The following is a 15,525-nucleotide window of genomic DNA, read 5'->3' on the forward strand; positions in this document are numbered from 1 at the left end:
CAGATACATCAATCAGAGTTACAAAAAGAGACAAATACTTCTCATTATGAATTTAACCTAATGGTAATTAATGACAGAGACATCAATCTATCGTGATTAAAATGACCTGATCCTGATAGAGAGGATTTTTTGGCACACATGTAAATGGCTTCTGAAATGTCCAGGGGTGCATTTTAATAGCATATTTAAAAAGTAAAGAATAAAAAGTGGTTGATAAAAATGTGTTTCACAGTTTTCTCCAGTTTCTGTTAGTGCAATTATAAAATGTATTGGTGACAGACTATTACGTTAAAGGCGAGCCCACTTCTTTAGAATGTGTAAATGGCTTTTATTGCACACACACACAGAGCAGGCTATCACATTGAACTCTCGGTGAGGAAACAAAAGGAGCCGTCTACCTGTGGCAGCTCATGGCAGTCACAAGCAGCGTGGCCCAAGCATCCTCCACTTCCTGTAGCTGAGAGCGGACCACTTCCTGTCCAGGGGCTCCATAGCTGCGCAGGGCCAACTCACCCTTACCCATCGCCATATTCAGCTTGACCTCCCCCTCCCCCTTCAAAAGCAGGATGTCCTGTGCAAACAAAGCGGGGTCAGATTGGACTTGATTAAGAAATCAGTTGTTTGGAAACTTTCTCAAGCAAACAGCCCCCTCTTGTGTTAACCAGAACAACTGTAGACTGTAATAGCAAACTAAAAAAAGAAACGTAACATTATATTACAGCTGAGCATGTCATCCACTTTTGAAATAATAGGTATGATTCAACAGCTAAGTCCTCCAAATTATTCCCATCATACTAATAGTAAAAGCATGAAAAAGCTTTAAGAGGATGCAGTGCAGCCTTGTTACGTTACTTTTCGTTTTAAAGATTAGATCAATTCTGGTCAACAAAGAATAATTTGTTCAGTTTTAAAGCTGACGTGTGATTATTTGTGAAATTATTAGTTAAAAAATACGATTGTGGTATTTTTTTATGTTGTATTGTTAATTTGTTGTAGTTGTATATCCTTTACCAGAAACAAGAAATCAATACACCGAAATACATTTCAAATGGATTAATTAGGGAAAGAAAGACTCCAACAACTTCACGCATTTTAATATATTAAATATTCCATGGAAATTACAGATATGAAATAGTCTACTAGCAAGAAAACAACACCTCTCACCTGCACAGTCTCCAGCCTCTGCTCTAACTCCTCTTTGGTCCCCATGGTGCTGTCTACTGTCCCCAGCCTCTCTTGGATCTCCTCCAGCCAGGCCCAAACCGCTTGGAGGGTCTCTGCGAAGGCCTGGCTCTCTTGGCAGCCCCGCAGCTTCTCCCTGGATGTCTTTAGGAGGGCCTGGTGCTCCATCTGGAGCTGGCCTGTCACTCTGACCTCTCCTCCTGACCCGCGGCCTGCTTCAGACAGAGACTGGGCCTCCTGGCAGAGACGCTCCATGGACTCCCTTGCAAGAGACAGTGATATTTTATGAAGAACATTTAACAGCCCACGCTATGGCATGTATAACATTTGGCCTCAAACACCCACATACTATATACATACCTTCTTGCATGCAGCTCCTTATGGAGGTTTTCCATCCTCTCCAGCTCTTCTGCGGTGTCTGGGGTTCCTTGCTGACACTCCACTCCAAAAACACGCTCTCTCTTGAGGCTGAGATCCATCTGCTTCAGCCAGTCTCTTACACCCTCCACATAGTCATTAAAGCTGAAAAGGAGTGGATGCATTTTCTATTTAATTCAAATTCCTTTACTTTGACACACAACACAACAAGAGTGATGACTTACTGTTTGAGAAGGTCAATGCTCTCTTCCAAGTCACGTCGGCTCTGAGAGCAGCTGTCCAGGTAGTTTCTCCACTCCCTCTGACAGGAGGCGAGATGATCCTGGATCTGTGCCGCTCCAGCTTTAGGCAGGTGGAGCTGGAGCCTCCCGGCCTCCTCACAGACCTTAGAGAGATGCTCCTCACCCTCTGATGCCCGCTCCACTGACCCCTGTGGATGTAGGAGGAGGAATATGTAGCTGATAAAAACGTGTATGTCCCTGCACATTTCAATTAAAGAAAGAGCCATCAGAAATAGATGTATAACAATCTTTGAGTAGGTAACACATACCTCCCTAAGAAGCTACACAGAGTTATAACTCTCAAGTCTGACTATGGGAGTATTTGTACTTCCATTTCAACTCCCATAAATTCCCAAATGTTTGTTAAATTCAAGCCCAGATTAAGTTTCACCCAATGAAGCATTAACGACACATGGTAAATAATGTTGAGGATACGAAATTCATTGTTACATTAATTACTTATATCTGTTAACTGACAATACAACTTTATTAGGTGTGTCAAAGTTTGACATCACCTGATAACATCAAGAAGTTATTTAAACCTAAGAGGCCTGCCCTGTATATGCTTTTGGTTTACTGCTCCAAGAAAAATACATTTAAAAGTATGACATTAAAGTTCAACGTTACCTTTAGTCTTTGCAACTTGGCATGAAGGATGGCATCATCTCCTGATTGGTTAGAGCAGTCTTTCAGCTCCGACTTCACATATGTGAGCCGGGAGTGGAAGTCTTGGACGAGCTCTGCTCGGAGGAACAGAAACAACAGGTAAGCTTAAAGCTAAATAAAAATGGTGACAAGTTGAGAAAAACTGATGTATGGTTAAGTATTTAACAGCAAAGAAGGGAGGAGAGTGAGGAGAGGCGATGTGTTGAGGCAGATGGGAAGTGTGGGTGTGTCTACGCTGTGCAGCGCTGGGTTACCTTGGCAACAAGCCCAAAATGAGTCCCTCGAGAGCAGATGTGACGAGAGCAACATTACTCTCCGTGGCACAGGTGTGTGTCTGAGCAATGGGAGCGTACCAGACAGTGTGTGTCAATGAGTGTGAGTGTAGTGGGCGGATTGAGTGAGCCCTGGGGAAAGATGTAGGATAATCAACACTAAATCTGTTGCACCACTAACATGAACGAATGACAATGCATCATGAGTTGTGCACTATTTCAATGGATGATTATGAGATTTTAAGTGCTATTAAAAATGTGTACTCCTACTTGGAGGAAAAACAGTTTTTTTTAATGTTTCATAATATGAAACACTTATATAGTCGAGCCAAAGTATCAACTCATTTCTTATAGTCAGATAAATGTAACTGAAATAAGTAAGTTACTCCCAGTCCTGACTGTGCTCATTGTGTGATGTTGCGGTAGTACTTATATGTCTTGAAGCACAGAAAACAAAAGAAAATAACAGTCTATAATATTTTGTCTCCTCTTTTTATTGTTTAAATACATCAGTGTCCCCATAATTCCACATTCCTATCTCTTACCGTTGAAGTGGAGCTGTAGCCCGTCCTGCAGGCTGCCTCTGGTCTTGGCACAGCGCTGGGCGACAGCCTCTGTTCGCTTGGCGATGGAGGTGAGGTCAGAGGAGAGGAATGAGAGCTCCTGAGAGGGGTGAGATCTGCACAGGGCACTCAGAGAATCTCTAGCCGAGTCCATGTCTGCCCTCTGTTGCTGCACCACGCTCTGCAGGTCCTGTACATGAAAAGGTGGAAGATCGCAACTAACTTAATCCATCTCCCCTCACAAATCTTTCGGGGAACCTACTAGGGTCTTCAGGTTATGTAAAAACCTGAAGTGCCTGACGACAGCTAGTGTTTGGTTTATTCATTATGGGCTACTGTAGTAACATGGTGGTGCAACATGGGTTCTTAGTGGGAAAGAACTCGCCCCCTATGTACTGTAGATATGTTAACAAAAAACTACAATACTTAGTTTCATGTGATAATACACTCATAAAAAACATAGTTATGATTATTATAAACCATCTCTGCCTTGTTAATGGATGGTCGATAGTAGTGTGAAGTTACAGGGATAGCGATAGAAATAGTTAAACATAGAGGGAGACTGTGTTGTCACTTTTTTATCAGAAGTATTACTTTTCTATATACTGTATAATATGGATAGGTCTGGAATTATTGTGTTCTTGTATCACATTGAAGGTGTCATACCTTAACTGTACCAATGTCTTCAGGAGAAGTAGCTTCAGTGAGGTCAGATAAGGAACCCTCGACCGCCACCAGCCGCTCGGACATCTGGGACATGAGGTCCTCCAGTCGCTGCTTTTGGAAACTGAAGTAGGTCAAAGTGTGTTTGGCCTGGTTGTACACTTCATGTGCATGGGCCATCTTCTTCCTCAGGTCTGACTCCAGGACCTGGTTACAAAACCAAAAATCCATATAAATATATTTCTATATTCATTTTAGGTACATGTAATTAGTATTTGTGTTTGTATTTCCACATCAGGCTTAGTAGACAATTGGAAAAGAATTATTTCTCGTAAAAATGTCAGAAAAATCCTCCCAAATGTGTCTTCCATACCTGCATTTGTAACGGGGTTTCCTGCAGTTTGGCCCACTCCTTCAGCTCTGCCACTCTCTCCTGCAGGGTGTCCAGCCTCTGCTCCCTCTTCTCAACCTCAGCCTTCAGATCAAATTACCAAAGAATTCAATTAAATCACGCCTGCTAAGAACTCATTCTGAATATTATCACACCATCATCCTTTTATGCATTCTGTCCAGTGGGCTCTGACCTGAAAGGTGGCAAGATGGGTCTCTGTCTGCTCTTTATCACTGAGATTGGTCACACTGTCATTGAGATCAGCGATGGAGTTGGCGGCCCATTGGTTAATATCCTGCTCCATGGATTTCAGGTCGTCCCACAGAGATACACAGTAGCCCAGTCTCTCTGTGTTGGTTTGTATTTTCTCTGAGACCTAAAGGAACAGAGACCAGAATTGTATCTGAGTACAGCACAGAACACGTCTCAATCAACAGGAGAGGTAAGATCTCCCTCCCTCTTGTGTTTAGTTTACCCTCTCTTTAACAAGGGACGGTATGCTTTACTGGGAGATGGAAGGAAAACAAGGCCTAATTGGTTTGACAGATGTGGTGATGAGAAGTGAGAGAGAGAAAGGGAGAGAGGGGGAGACAGAAAGGCAGATAACACGCCTAGACGTGTTTGTATTTCTGTCTCATTTGTGACAGCTGAGCAGCCCCTTAAACTAAATCCCTCAAGAGGAGAACATGGAAAAAGAGAAAAACTGAAATAAATATCATTTAAAGAAGCGAAGCACAAGTGTTTGGCAGAGCTGTAATCTGGAAGACATAATTGATTTCCCCCCTCTATAGTCAAATCAAAACAACACCACAAATCTCTTTATACTCTTCATAGTCATTATCATGTTTCGGCACAGGGAGAATTCATGAAGGACCAAGTGTGTGGATGAGGAGAATTCATTAATGTCAAAAAGTATTATTTCACCATGACTGACCAGGTAGATAGAGGATGTATCATGCTTTCCCTCAATAAAAAAACAGCCCAGTGACTTCCGCTGTCAGGCCCTCTTTCCTCAAACAGGTGCATGTGTTATTGACTGCCACTCACCTCCAGCCACTGGTCCCTTAACATCTCCATGTCTCTCTGGAGGGAGCTTGCATCAGAGTTGGGAACCTTCTCCAGCTCTCTCTGCAGGTCCTCCACTGTGCAGATGAGCTGGTCCATGTCTTCCTGTTTTTCTCTCAGCTCGGCTTGCACCGTGTCATGCTAAAGAGACAGGGAAGAGTGCAGAGGGAATGACAACAGGCCGCCACTAGAGGGAGAGATACTGTATGAACAGGGAGGGTACAGTATAAGGGGTTTGTTGTTGAAATGCAGTTCTATTGATGAGAGTTTGCAGGAAAAATCTGCATATTACATTCTGAGACGTCTAAATCAATAACTGCATAATTACATAGTGCAGACGTTTGGGAAAAAACGAATTGTTAATGCTCAGTTGGTATGTCAGGAAAGATATAGACTAGTTATACACAATATAACAAAGATTTGAAGATTGGAATATCTGTCCTGACATACCTTGGTTGACCTTGACACCCATTTGTTTTGATGTATGAATCATATCTATACATCTTGTGCAATAACTGCATAATCTGAAAGAAATATCCAAAACAATTCATAATTTTCTCATGAAAAAAAGTACTAACTCGTGTAAAAGTCCTTTTGGCCTCCTGAGCATTGTGGTTGTGGTCGGGCAGATTGTGAGCAACAGCCTGAGCATTCTCCACCACAGTGGTGAGGATTGACTTCAGGTGGTGGAACTGGCGTAGAAGATCAACCACAACTCCACTCTGTTCCTGACTGCATTAGAAAAGAGAGTAATAAGGTCAAGACTATTACTTAACATAACAATTTGTACTAGATATAAAAGGAAAATACAACATACTTTGCAACTGCTGTTTAACTATTGTGTTTCTATATTTAAATTATAAAATATTCTGCACAGTAGGACCAAAAACAAACATAGACAAGATGTACAGTATGAGTTAAAATCCCTCTCTGCCTTCCCCCGTCCTCACCCATTGTTGATCAGAGTCCTGACGTCCTCCCAGGCAGTCTTCACCAGCGCTACCTCCCTGAGAGCCTCCCCAGCCATCTCACTGTCTCTGAGGGCCAGCTGGCTTCCCTTCTCCTCTAACCACCGCTGGGAATGCTGCAGGGACTGGAGCTCATCCTCCAGCTGGACGAAAAAACGCAGCCTGGGAGAAATAGATGCAGGACACAACAATGGGGATTACTACCCTGATTCCAACATATTATACACATTTTTTCACATTTAAAATGATATTTTGGCTCCATTTATATAAAGGAATATTCGCAGTTTGGCTTACAGTAGGTGTGTGAATGAATAGCTTAGAGCAGTGGTTCTCAACTGGTCAGGCCTCGGGACCCACTTTTTACTTGGTCAATACATCGCGACCCAACATTTTGAAGCACTCAAATCTATTCAACAAAAAAACGTGCTGTAATATATACGCTTTTCAGCATACAATATTAATAAAAGTGAAGTATAGTGCATATACTGTATCCCTTATATCCCTTCACAAAACTAAAGTATGCTTTTAAAAAAGGTTTAATGAGATGATGGAATCAAAGCTGAACTATAAAAAAAGGCACACATGCTGAAAACCCAACCCCAGCAGGGGGGTCTGGGGGGATTCTCCCCCAGGAGATTTTTAGAAATACTAACAAACTATGCATTCTGGTACACTCTGAGAAGAAAATAAATAAATCTATTACTACCCGACATATTAATAATATTTTATGCCATTATTTGTTTTTCACTTTGTTCTGACAGCTTGCTGCTCCTCACAGAGAGAAGAGCAAAGAGGAGAGAGTCTGTGTGAATTACTTTAAATTGTGGAGATAGCTCCCATTGTTCTGTGACCTGTCAATCATCAAACCGGGGTTCATATTTCATTATGTGTCCATTTGTATCTGAAGTTGTACCCATGGATGTATAAAGAAGAGTCCTACCGCAAGTTATTCTCCGTGGGGACTTCCGGCAACAATCTTGATTCTGATTGGCCAGAAGACTCGAAAAAACATCAGCAAAGATACTTATTGAGAAGATGATCACTACGTGACAGAAATTTTCAAAACCGTTTATGGTCTCCAGTACTTCCAGTCCAACGCCAACCGCATGCACAGCGTTAGAAAATCGGGCCTTCAAAATAAAAGTTTGACTTTTTCCCCCCAAATTTTTTTTTCTTCACTCACACATCCGCGACCCACTCCAAACGGGTCCGCGACCCACTTTTGGGTCGCGACCCACCAGTTGAGAACCACTGGCTTAGAGGGTGCACTTGAAAATGACAAAGTATATTCAACAATATGGATGACTTACAAAAACTCTTTAAGTTGTTGGTAAACTTAAAGTTATGATCATTATTTGCTACAACAATATATATATATATATATTTAGGGGCCTGAATTGTGTTGATAACCATTTACAAACCTTTTTTGAAAGGCATGTACAGTGATCTCTCTGGCCCCCTCTTGCCTCGCTTCATTGTCCAGTTTGTTCAAATTCTTCATCACCTCCTCCTTCCTCTCCCTGAAAGAGGTCCATAATGCTCCTAAAGCGTCTGCTTCGCTCTGCCTCCACCCCACCCCCCTCTGCACCTCCTCTAGAGCCATCATCAGGGCCACTGCCTGTCCCCTGCAGGAGGTTCTTCCCTGAGGGTGGCTCAGGTCTCTGTGAGCCTGCCACTCTGCCCCACTCAGGTGAAGGTGTGCCTTGCTCAGCTGCCCATCCAACCCGACTGCCTCCGCCTCTAGCCTGGCCACGTCTTTAGCCACTTCCCCTATTCCACGGTGCAGCTCTTCAGCTTTGGCGCGGTCCCAGCTGCCCCGGCCCTCCACTGCCTCATGAAGGCAGCGCACAGTACGAACTGCAGCTTTATGCTTCTCAAGGAAAGTCTTCAACTGATTCAGGCACTCTTTACGGAGGAGCAGGAGGCGCTGGGATTCACTGAGGGGCTGCAGGCAGTCCTCTCTCCAGCCTTGGAGCTGCTGTTGGGCCTCCGAGGTGGAGCAGTGAAGCAGGGAGGACTCTCTTTGCTGAAGAGTCTCTCTCAGTGATGCATGTGCCTGTAGCTGCACCTCATGCTCCTGCAACAAGATGGTTCAATTAGACACATTTGCATTAGCTCCTACAGCAATCAATACATTACATTACATTCAATGTCACTTGTTAGACGCTTTTATCCAAAGCGACTTACATACTCAATACTGTGGGCAATCCCCACAGGAGCAATTTGGGGTGAAGTGTCTTGCCCAGGGACACAACGACATGCTGACTGCAGTGGGGTTTGAACCTGTGACTCCCTGATCCAATACAAACGTGCTTACTCTAACTACTCTCATATACAAAACCTATGAAGAACATCTTTGTTGACAGCAAAGTATTGATTTCTCACCTTCAGCTGACTAATTGCAGCCTCAAGATCAGCAATATCAACCTGGGAAGAGCTTCTCAAGCCAGACAGGAAGTGTTCACTCCTTTGGGTCAGAGTCAGCAGTGCCTGATCAAATTGTTCCAGCTTTGACAACTGACACTGCAGCAGCTCAAGTCTAATAGAGTGGAGACAGGCAGTTTAGATTAAGATAATTACTTTTGTTACAATAGTAGTTTATCTTAACAAAACAAACAACATTGAACCACAACATTTCGCAGGTCGAATTATGGAGGGATAAAGTAAAATAATAAAACATTTGTATGAAAAGTTAAACGAGAGATACCGATGTGATATGCTGTTCTTCACAGAAGTGCATCTTTCCTCCAGTTGAGTGAGATCGTAGCTGAGCACTTCCACACGAGTTTCAGATGCTGTGGGGTACAGACACAGAGCGAGATTCACAAGCCCCTGCAGAAGAGCCTCATACGATGCCGTCTCCCCCTGCATTTCCTGGATGGGTGAATCATTATTCAAAGATGAGGAAACACAAAAACAGCAGGAAACACTCTGAATTAGCAAAACTGAAAAAAGGGAAGAAAAAACACAAATGCAAAATGCTCATTTAATGTTCAGTGAATAACAAGCAAGAAATATAAAAATGATTCACCTGCACGTTGAGTAGTTCATTCCTGAGTTTTTCTTTGTCTGCAGAAAGCAGGTCAGTGTCTGGACAGCAGACAGACTCACACCTGTTCAGCCAGTTTTTCATGGACGAACTCTCCTTTTCAAATCTGCAGAGACAATACATAACAGACAAATGAATTCAAATCAAATACAATTTATGCAGCACCATTTTGAAAATTATTATAATAAAAGCTGATCTAACAATAGATTGATAGTAGCATTCTGTTTACACACGTGCACACACACAGTACAGTGTGTGGTTTTTCTGTTATTATCTGACCAAGCCTCAGTATCATTGACAGGGTCATAATAGGGCAACCATATCTTGCCAGAGCACCCAGAGCTGTAAGTAATCCCTCATAAAAACACCTGCAGGGGAGAAGATTGAGGATCACCCAGATACACACACAGACACATACTGTATACACTCAGCTGAAGTTAAGCAGCAAACATGTAAATGGTTATTATAACAAAAGTCACTGACTTAATAAAATAAAACAAGCACCAAGCTTTAACTCTCTAAACAGCTACAACGTGACTGCTGAGACAGAAGAGAGAGAAACAATTGCTCCAATCTATTCTCCAAGTCTATTGTCTGATCAAAAAAAGCGATGAGAGAAGCATATTATTAGAATAGAAAGGCTGACTGAGACAGACAGATTGAGTCAAAGACAGGATCTCGCTTCCCTACACCACACGAAGATAAGGGAATAAAAGAGGAAATTGGCATAGAAAGTCGAATTCAGCAAAAAGAGCAGAGGCACAATAAAAGGGAAACCGCAATGTTTATACAATCAGAATAAGATACATGTGTTAAAGAAACAAAACCTGACAGACATTATTTTATCAAAATGAAATCCTTTTTGAGCCAGATAACATTTGTTTGTGCAATGTGACAAACTCCTCAATTGTCAAACACTCCTCTTGTAAGTGTTTAAGGGACACACACGAGGTAGAGAGCACGACTGTCCGCACAGCTAGGCATCGCAGCAGCTGGCAAAACATCCTGGATACAGTCTTAGGTAAGCTCATGACGACTAAACAGAGGACTTGTTACACAATAAGAGACACTTTCAGATAAATATGCATGTGAAGGTTTTTTTTTCATAATTTTAGTAACATCGTTTTTTTGGCAACTTCCCCAACCTTCTAAAAAATGCATTAACATAGGCTCACATAACTGTTTGCCCTACCTTTGCCACAATGACAGAAGGCTCTCTAATGTAGATTGCTTTTCTGCTGCCTTTTCCAAAAATTCTCCCTGTTGCTTCTGGAGGTTAGCCACCTCTCCCTCCAGCTGGCTGCCCTCTGCAAGCCTCTTCATGGCTGAACACAGAGCCATCAGCCTGGGGTTCAGCTGCTCAACCGCCTGGCAGACATCCTGGAGGAAACAGATATGTGCTTGTCATCAGCTCTGCGGACTAACAAGTAAACTCTTGAATACAGTTTCAAACTATAGATTACAGGTAAGAAATGTTAATATAGTTTAGGTTTGAAAAAAAAAAAAAAAATAAAGAAAATGTAATCCCTTCAGATTAGTTAGTTAGTTGTTAGTCAACCTCACATTTAACACAAATAATTCCAAATATTCACATTCAGGCATACATTAAGTTTCATCTCACCATATGATCCTGGAGGCTTTTGTATGTCTCAGATGATGATGAACAGTATGTGAGAGGACAGTCGAGCTTCTCTTTAAGGTCACTCGTTGCCTTCTTGCACTGACAATGACAAAAAATGCACTTACTCAAAAATGTACCTTAATTCACAATTTCTGCACCTCTCTATTGTGCTGCTGCATACCTGCTCAAAGTTATCATTGTATCTCTGCCAGTAGGAGGCGCTCTGGATGAGCTGCCCTCCCAGCTGCTCTGCTCTCCCCTTCAACTCTTCCCAGCAGCGCCTCATCTGTGCGAGTCGTGTCCGGATACGTCCGGCCTCTCCAGGGGTCACAAACCTAGAGAGAGCCTCACAGTCTGCCTCCATGTGGGCCAGAGCTGCCCTCCTCTCCTCTAAACCGTCTGCCACAGCCTGTAGGGATGCAACGGCAGAGGAATGCTGATCAGGAAGGAAGTAAAAGAGGCTTGTTTTGGGAGAAATACAATAAACAAGATACACCGAAAAACAGTAGGAGAAAAAACATGTGATGAGACTTTGCTATGTTTTATCTCAACAGATTCCTGTGTCTTTCACCAATACAAAATGTGTCAGGTTCGTAAAGTTCCAGAAAAATTCAAGGTGATGGAACAAAAAATAACCAACAGTGCTGTTTCTGGATGCATGAGTTTTTTACTCACAAATAACCAAATAGCAGCTGCAGGACTTCTTAAATCCTGTTATCTATAATGTTTTCCGGGAGAAAGACAAGGCTGTGGTCTGTCAAATTAGATTATATTTCATTCAATATGATCACTTTATTTTCTGTATCTTAGTCTTCACTGCAGCTCTGACCCAATTTTCCCCTAGGGTTTCATTAAAATAAAATCGTATTTTATCTTAATCTTAATAACCCTCAGGGCACCCCAAAACACTATGCACACGGCCAGAAAGCTATCTTTTTTACCGTGATGCGTACCACTTTATAATAAGACTACCCTTATAAAAGGGTTTACGAATAGTTTGTAATTCGTTTATTAATTAGGTTGTGAACACTTTATAAATCATTAATAAGCTTTTATAAGACATGAGATAAACAGGGCAACTGTGACCGGTTGCTTGCCAAATAGTGAGCCCACATTTATCTGTACTGCTTAGCCTTATATTGGCTACCTAGCTTACTTCGTCTTTTTCTATAAGGCTTAGTCATCTTGCCAAATAGTGAGCCTGTGTTGATGTATGAAAACTACGTTAGAACTGGTTTATAAATGGTTCTTAATGATTAATAAAGTGTTTACAACCTAATTAATAACCTAATTATAAACCCTTTATGAATCCTTTATAAGGGTAGTCTTATAATAAAGTGGTAACCCGTGAGGTACTAAAAAGTGTTTTGATTTTTTTTTTGCAAATACCAGAAGATGATCGAAGAAGTAGTGAAAAATAAGGGGCTCTAAAGGCTGCAGTCAGTCCTACCTCCACTGTGATGATGTGTTTGTCCAGAGGATCTAAGGAGGAGGTGGAGCTGACAGCCTCAAGCTCTTTCTCTGTCTCATTGATCCACTGAGAGAAACTCTCTGATTCACTGCTGAAGCGCTCCCACCACATACACACCATCTCCACCTGGACAACACTGGCAGACAAAAGATAAGACATGTTGTATACATAGAGGGCTGAAAACAGACAAGCACACAACAATTGAGCATCGTGAATTTGTAATCAATTAATCTTGTCTTTATCTAAGTTCAATTTACATTTTCAATTTCAAGGCTTTATTGTCATGTGCACAGTAGCAGTGTAGGCAATGAAATATTTAAGCCCCTCCAACAATGCAACATTATATATATAGGATATAAAACAAATAAAACAAATAAAATAGCGCAACAAATAACAGAATAGAAATAAAATAGTGCAAGAGAATGTTGAAAATATGTTTGAGGAGAATACAGCGTAGTCCATATCATTTAAGGGGGTGGGAGGCTTTGGATAAGGATGGGACATACTTCTTGTTGAGGTGGTCTTGAAGTTGTGCGACTGCTTCTCTGGTGGTCTGGGCGTGCTGCAGAAGAAGAGTTTGGTTTTTTGGACCGAGCTGAATGTCTGCTGCCTTTTCCAGGAGGAGATCCGCTCGCACAGAACACTCCTCAACCTTTGTGAGGAGCTCCTACGGATGAGAGAAGCCAATGTCTTATATGAGTGAATGCAGAACAAACACGATGCATGCAAATACACATGTACTGCACATACACACCTTGGTATGCTCCAGTTCAGCTTTCAGGCTGTCCACGCTGTTGAAAATAAGTTCTTTGTGCAGCTCATTGTTGGTGTTACTGATAAACCTCCATACTGTTTCTCTCTCTGCTTCAAAATGCTGCCAGGTGCTCAGAGTTTCCTTGAGGTTATGAAGAAATATCAGAATAAAATCACTGGGTAAATCATAAATCTCTCTCTATGTAATGAACATAGCTCCATTTCAAAATCTAACTTAACTCAAGAGTTTAATTGTGAATATTTTAGACACACAAACATTTAACATTTATCTGTGATGTTTGGAGTATTTATTTTACGTTTTTTACATGTTTTCTTCATAAAAGTTTCTACTCCAGGTATCTTGCAGACACATATGTTTTTGGATACACGTGTTGATTTTCTAATCAATTTGAGGACAGTGATAGAAGTGTTTAAACAAATGACGATAAAATACACATTAACAAATTAGCATGCAATTTAAAAATCAATACTTGGACCAATCAATGATGACTGCAGGGGAGTGTTGGACTCTCACACATGCTAACATTAGCAGACTTACACGATAGAAAACACCAGGCTCAATATACCTGCAGGTTGTGCTCCTTTGCCCCTGATTTGTGGTCGACATCTCTGAAAGCTCCCTCCAGCTGATGTAGAGACTGACTGAGACCCTCGCCTTTCTGCAGCTGGCGGCAGTGGGCCACCAGAAGCTCCGCCTCTCTCCTGTTAGTATGCAGGCGCTTAAGGTGGTGCTATAATAAACATAAAACAAAATGTCAGAGGAGAAAACAAATAGTTTTGAAGCAGTGGGGAGTGAAGTTTAAGTATTGTTTTAAAAATATCTTTACACATCACCACTTTACTGCCTCCACATTACACACACCTGGTGAATAAGATAAAGTTGTTTGGCCTCCTCCAGCCCCTCAGCATCCAGGATGCTGCTGATCTGCTCCTCAGCCTCCCTTCTCACCCTCAGGACCTCCTCGAGAGCGCCACACACCTCCTCCCTCAGCTCCTCGTACTGGAACATAGCAGAGCCCTCCTCACCCCACTGTGAATGGGGGAAACAGAGGATCAGACAGAAAGAAGGAAATACAAGAGATACATCTTAGTATTTGGAATATCTCAGAATATCTCAGAATACCTGGCAGAGTGAAGAAAAGAGTGCCCGCAGGTCAGTTGAGAGTTTAGCCAAGGTTGTTCTCTGTCTCTGGACCTCCAGATCAGAGCTAACCTCAGAAAGCCCAGCAAGACGGCTCTCAAGCCACAACAGGCTCTCCTCTCGGGCATCTACTGCTTCCTGCAGAGTCTGAAAATAGTTAAGGGAATGCAGGTTTACTAAGACTGAGCACTAATGAATCATCACATCATCTCTGTGCCGACAGCAGGATATATAATGTGCTTCCTAACCTGAACAGCAGCATCCACTTGTTCCTGATGGCTGGAATTCCTTGCTGTTTCTCTCAAAAGCCTCACCTGCCTCCTCTGGGATGAGAGCCAATCAGAGATCTCACAAAACCTAGAGAAAGGAACTACTTTAAAGCACCTCCAGTAATCAAAATGTCAGACTTTAAAATGTTGCAGATACCGTCATGTCTTTGAGTTTTTGTCGAGCTTTACCTATCATTCCACTCTTTCCATTTATCAGGGTGATGCTCCAGTTTGAGATAGGTGCTCTTGATTTGTTCTGTAACCTCCTCTACAGTCCTCCTGGTGGAGTCTAGCGTTCGATAAACTGGGTCGTTGTCAGGTAACTTGTGACACAGATCCTCCATGTTTCTAATCCTCTTCTCACACAGAGTCACAGGTTTGCGTTCCCTGAAAAAAGTCTGGAGATAAGAGAGAAGGGAATGTTACATGTAGGAGGCTCCAAAGTGATGGTGAAGCTGACGTTAAGTGATTTTATCTTTGTTTCATTTCACTCCTGGTTTAATCTACTTTAAGTTTTAAATCCAAGGCTCACTCTGTGCTCTTTGATCACTCGCTCACTGGTGCAGGTGCCTGACAGAGCTTGCATTTCTCTGTCCAGCTCTGATCTGCAGTCTTTTATAATCACAGCCACTCTGCTCCACTCCACTTCCACTTTTAGACGGAGCAGATGAGACGGTACCTCGCTCTGGATGTCCTGTGGAAAAGACAGAGTAGGACAGACATGGTAGATAAGATATACAGTATAATAAACATGAGTTTCAGTCTCATATT

The 15,525-nt window shown here is 42.2% G+C and overlaps 1 protein-coding gene across 1 annotated transcript in view; it reads right to left on the reverse strand.

Annotated features, from left to right (window-relative positions):
- LOC117440197 (nesprin-1-like) overlaps nucleotides 1-15,389 on the reverse strand; it is a 103,358-nt gene extending 87,969 nt beyond the window's left edge. Inside the window, exons 1-28 of the mRNA XM_034076490.2 lie at nucleotides 15,287-15,389; nucleotides 14,944-15,152; nucleotides 14,734-14,842; nucleotides 14,468-14,632; nucleotides 14,207-14,374; nucleotides 13,911-14,075; nucleotides 13,325-13,465; nucleotides 13,077-13,237; nucleotides 12,550-12,706; nucleotides 11,281-11,508; nucleotides 11,100-11,198; nucleotides 10,671-10,858; nucleotides 9,461-9,584; nucleotides 9,137-9,303; nucleotides 8,815-8,968; nucleotides 7,851-8,506; nucleotides 6,412-6,591; nucleotides 6,040-6,193; nucleotides 5,444-5,602; nucleotides 4,590-4,772; nucleotides 4,379-4,480; nucleotides 4,009-4,212; nucleotides 3,325-3,532; nucleotides 2,469-2,581; nucleotides 1,785-1,990; nucleotides 1,543-1,704; nucleotides 1,165-1,444; nucleotides 399-571 (exon numbers count right to left, since the gene is read on the reverse strand). Coding sequence (XP_033932381.2) covers nucleotides 399-571; nucleotides 1,165-1,444; nucleotides 1,543-1,704; nucleotides 1,785-1,990; nucleotides 2,469-2,581; nucleotides 3,325-3,532; nucleotides 4,009-4,212; nucleotides 4,379-4,480; nucleotides 4,590-4,772; nucleotides 5,444-5,602; nucleotides 6,040-6,193; nucleotides 6,412-6,591; nucleotides 7,851-8,506; nucleotides 8,815-8,968; nucleotides 9,137-9,303; nucleotides 9,461-9,584; nucleotides 10,671-10,858; nucleotides 11,100-11,198; nucleotides 11,281-11,508; nucleotides 12,550-12,706; nucleotides 13,077-13,237; nucleotides 13,325-13,465; nucleotides 13,911-14,075; nucleotides 14,207-14,374; nucleotides 14,468-14,632; nucleotides 14,734-14,842; nucleotides 14,944-15,152; nucleotides 15,287-15,340 — 5,069 coding nt within the window. The 5' untranslated portion in view covers nucleotides 15,341-15,389. The remainder of the gene's footprint in view (nucleotides 1-398; nucleotides 572-1,164; nucleotides 1,445-1,542; nucleotides 1,705-1,784; nucleotides 1,991-2,468; nucleotides 2,582-3,324; nucleotides 3,533-4,008; nucleotides 4,213-4,378; nucleotides 4,481-4,589; nucleotides 4,773-5,443; nucleotides 5,603-6,039; nucleotides 6,194-6,411; nucleotides 6,592-7,850; nucleotides 8,507-8,814; nucleotides 8,969-9,136; nucleotides 9,304-9,460; nucleotides 9,585-10,670; nucleotides 10,859-11,099; nucleotides 11,199-11,280; nucleotides 11,509-12,549; nucleotides 12,707-13,076; nucleotides 13,238-13,324; nucleotides 13,466-13,910; nucleotides 14,076-14,206; nucleotides 14,375-14,467; nucleotides 14,633-14,733; nucleotides 14,843-14,943; nucleotides 15,153-15,286) is intronic.
- Nucleotides 15,390-15,525: the final 136 nt, after the last annotated feature.

This window comes from Pseudochaenichthys georgianus, chromosome 24, assembly GCF_902827115.2.
Source record: "Pseudochaenichthys georgianus chromosome 24, fPseGeo1.2, whole genome shotgun sequence".
Taxonomy (NCBI): domain Eukaryota; kingdom Metazoa; phylum Chordata; class Actinopteri; order Perciformes; family Channichthyidae; genus Pseudochaenichthys; species Pseudochaenichthys georgianus.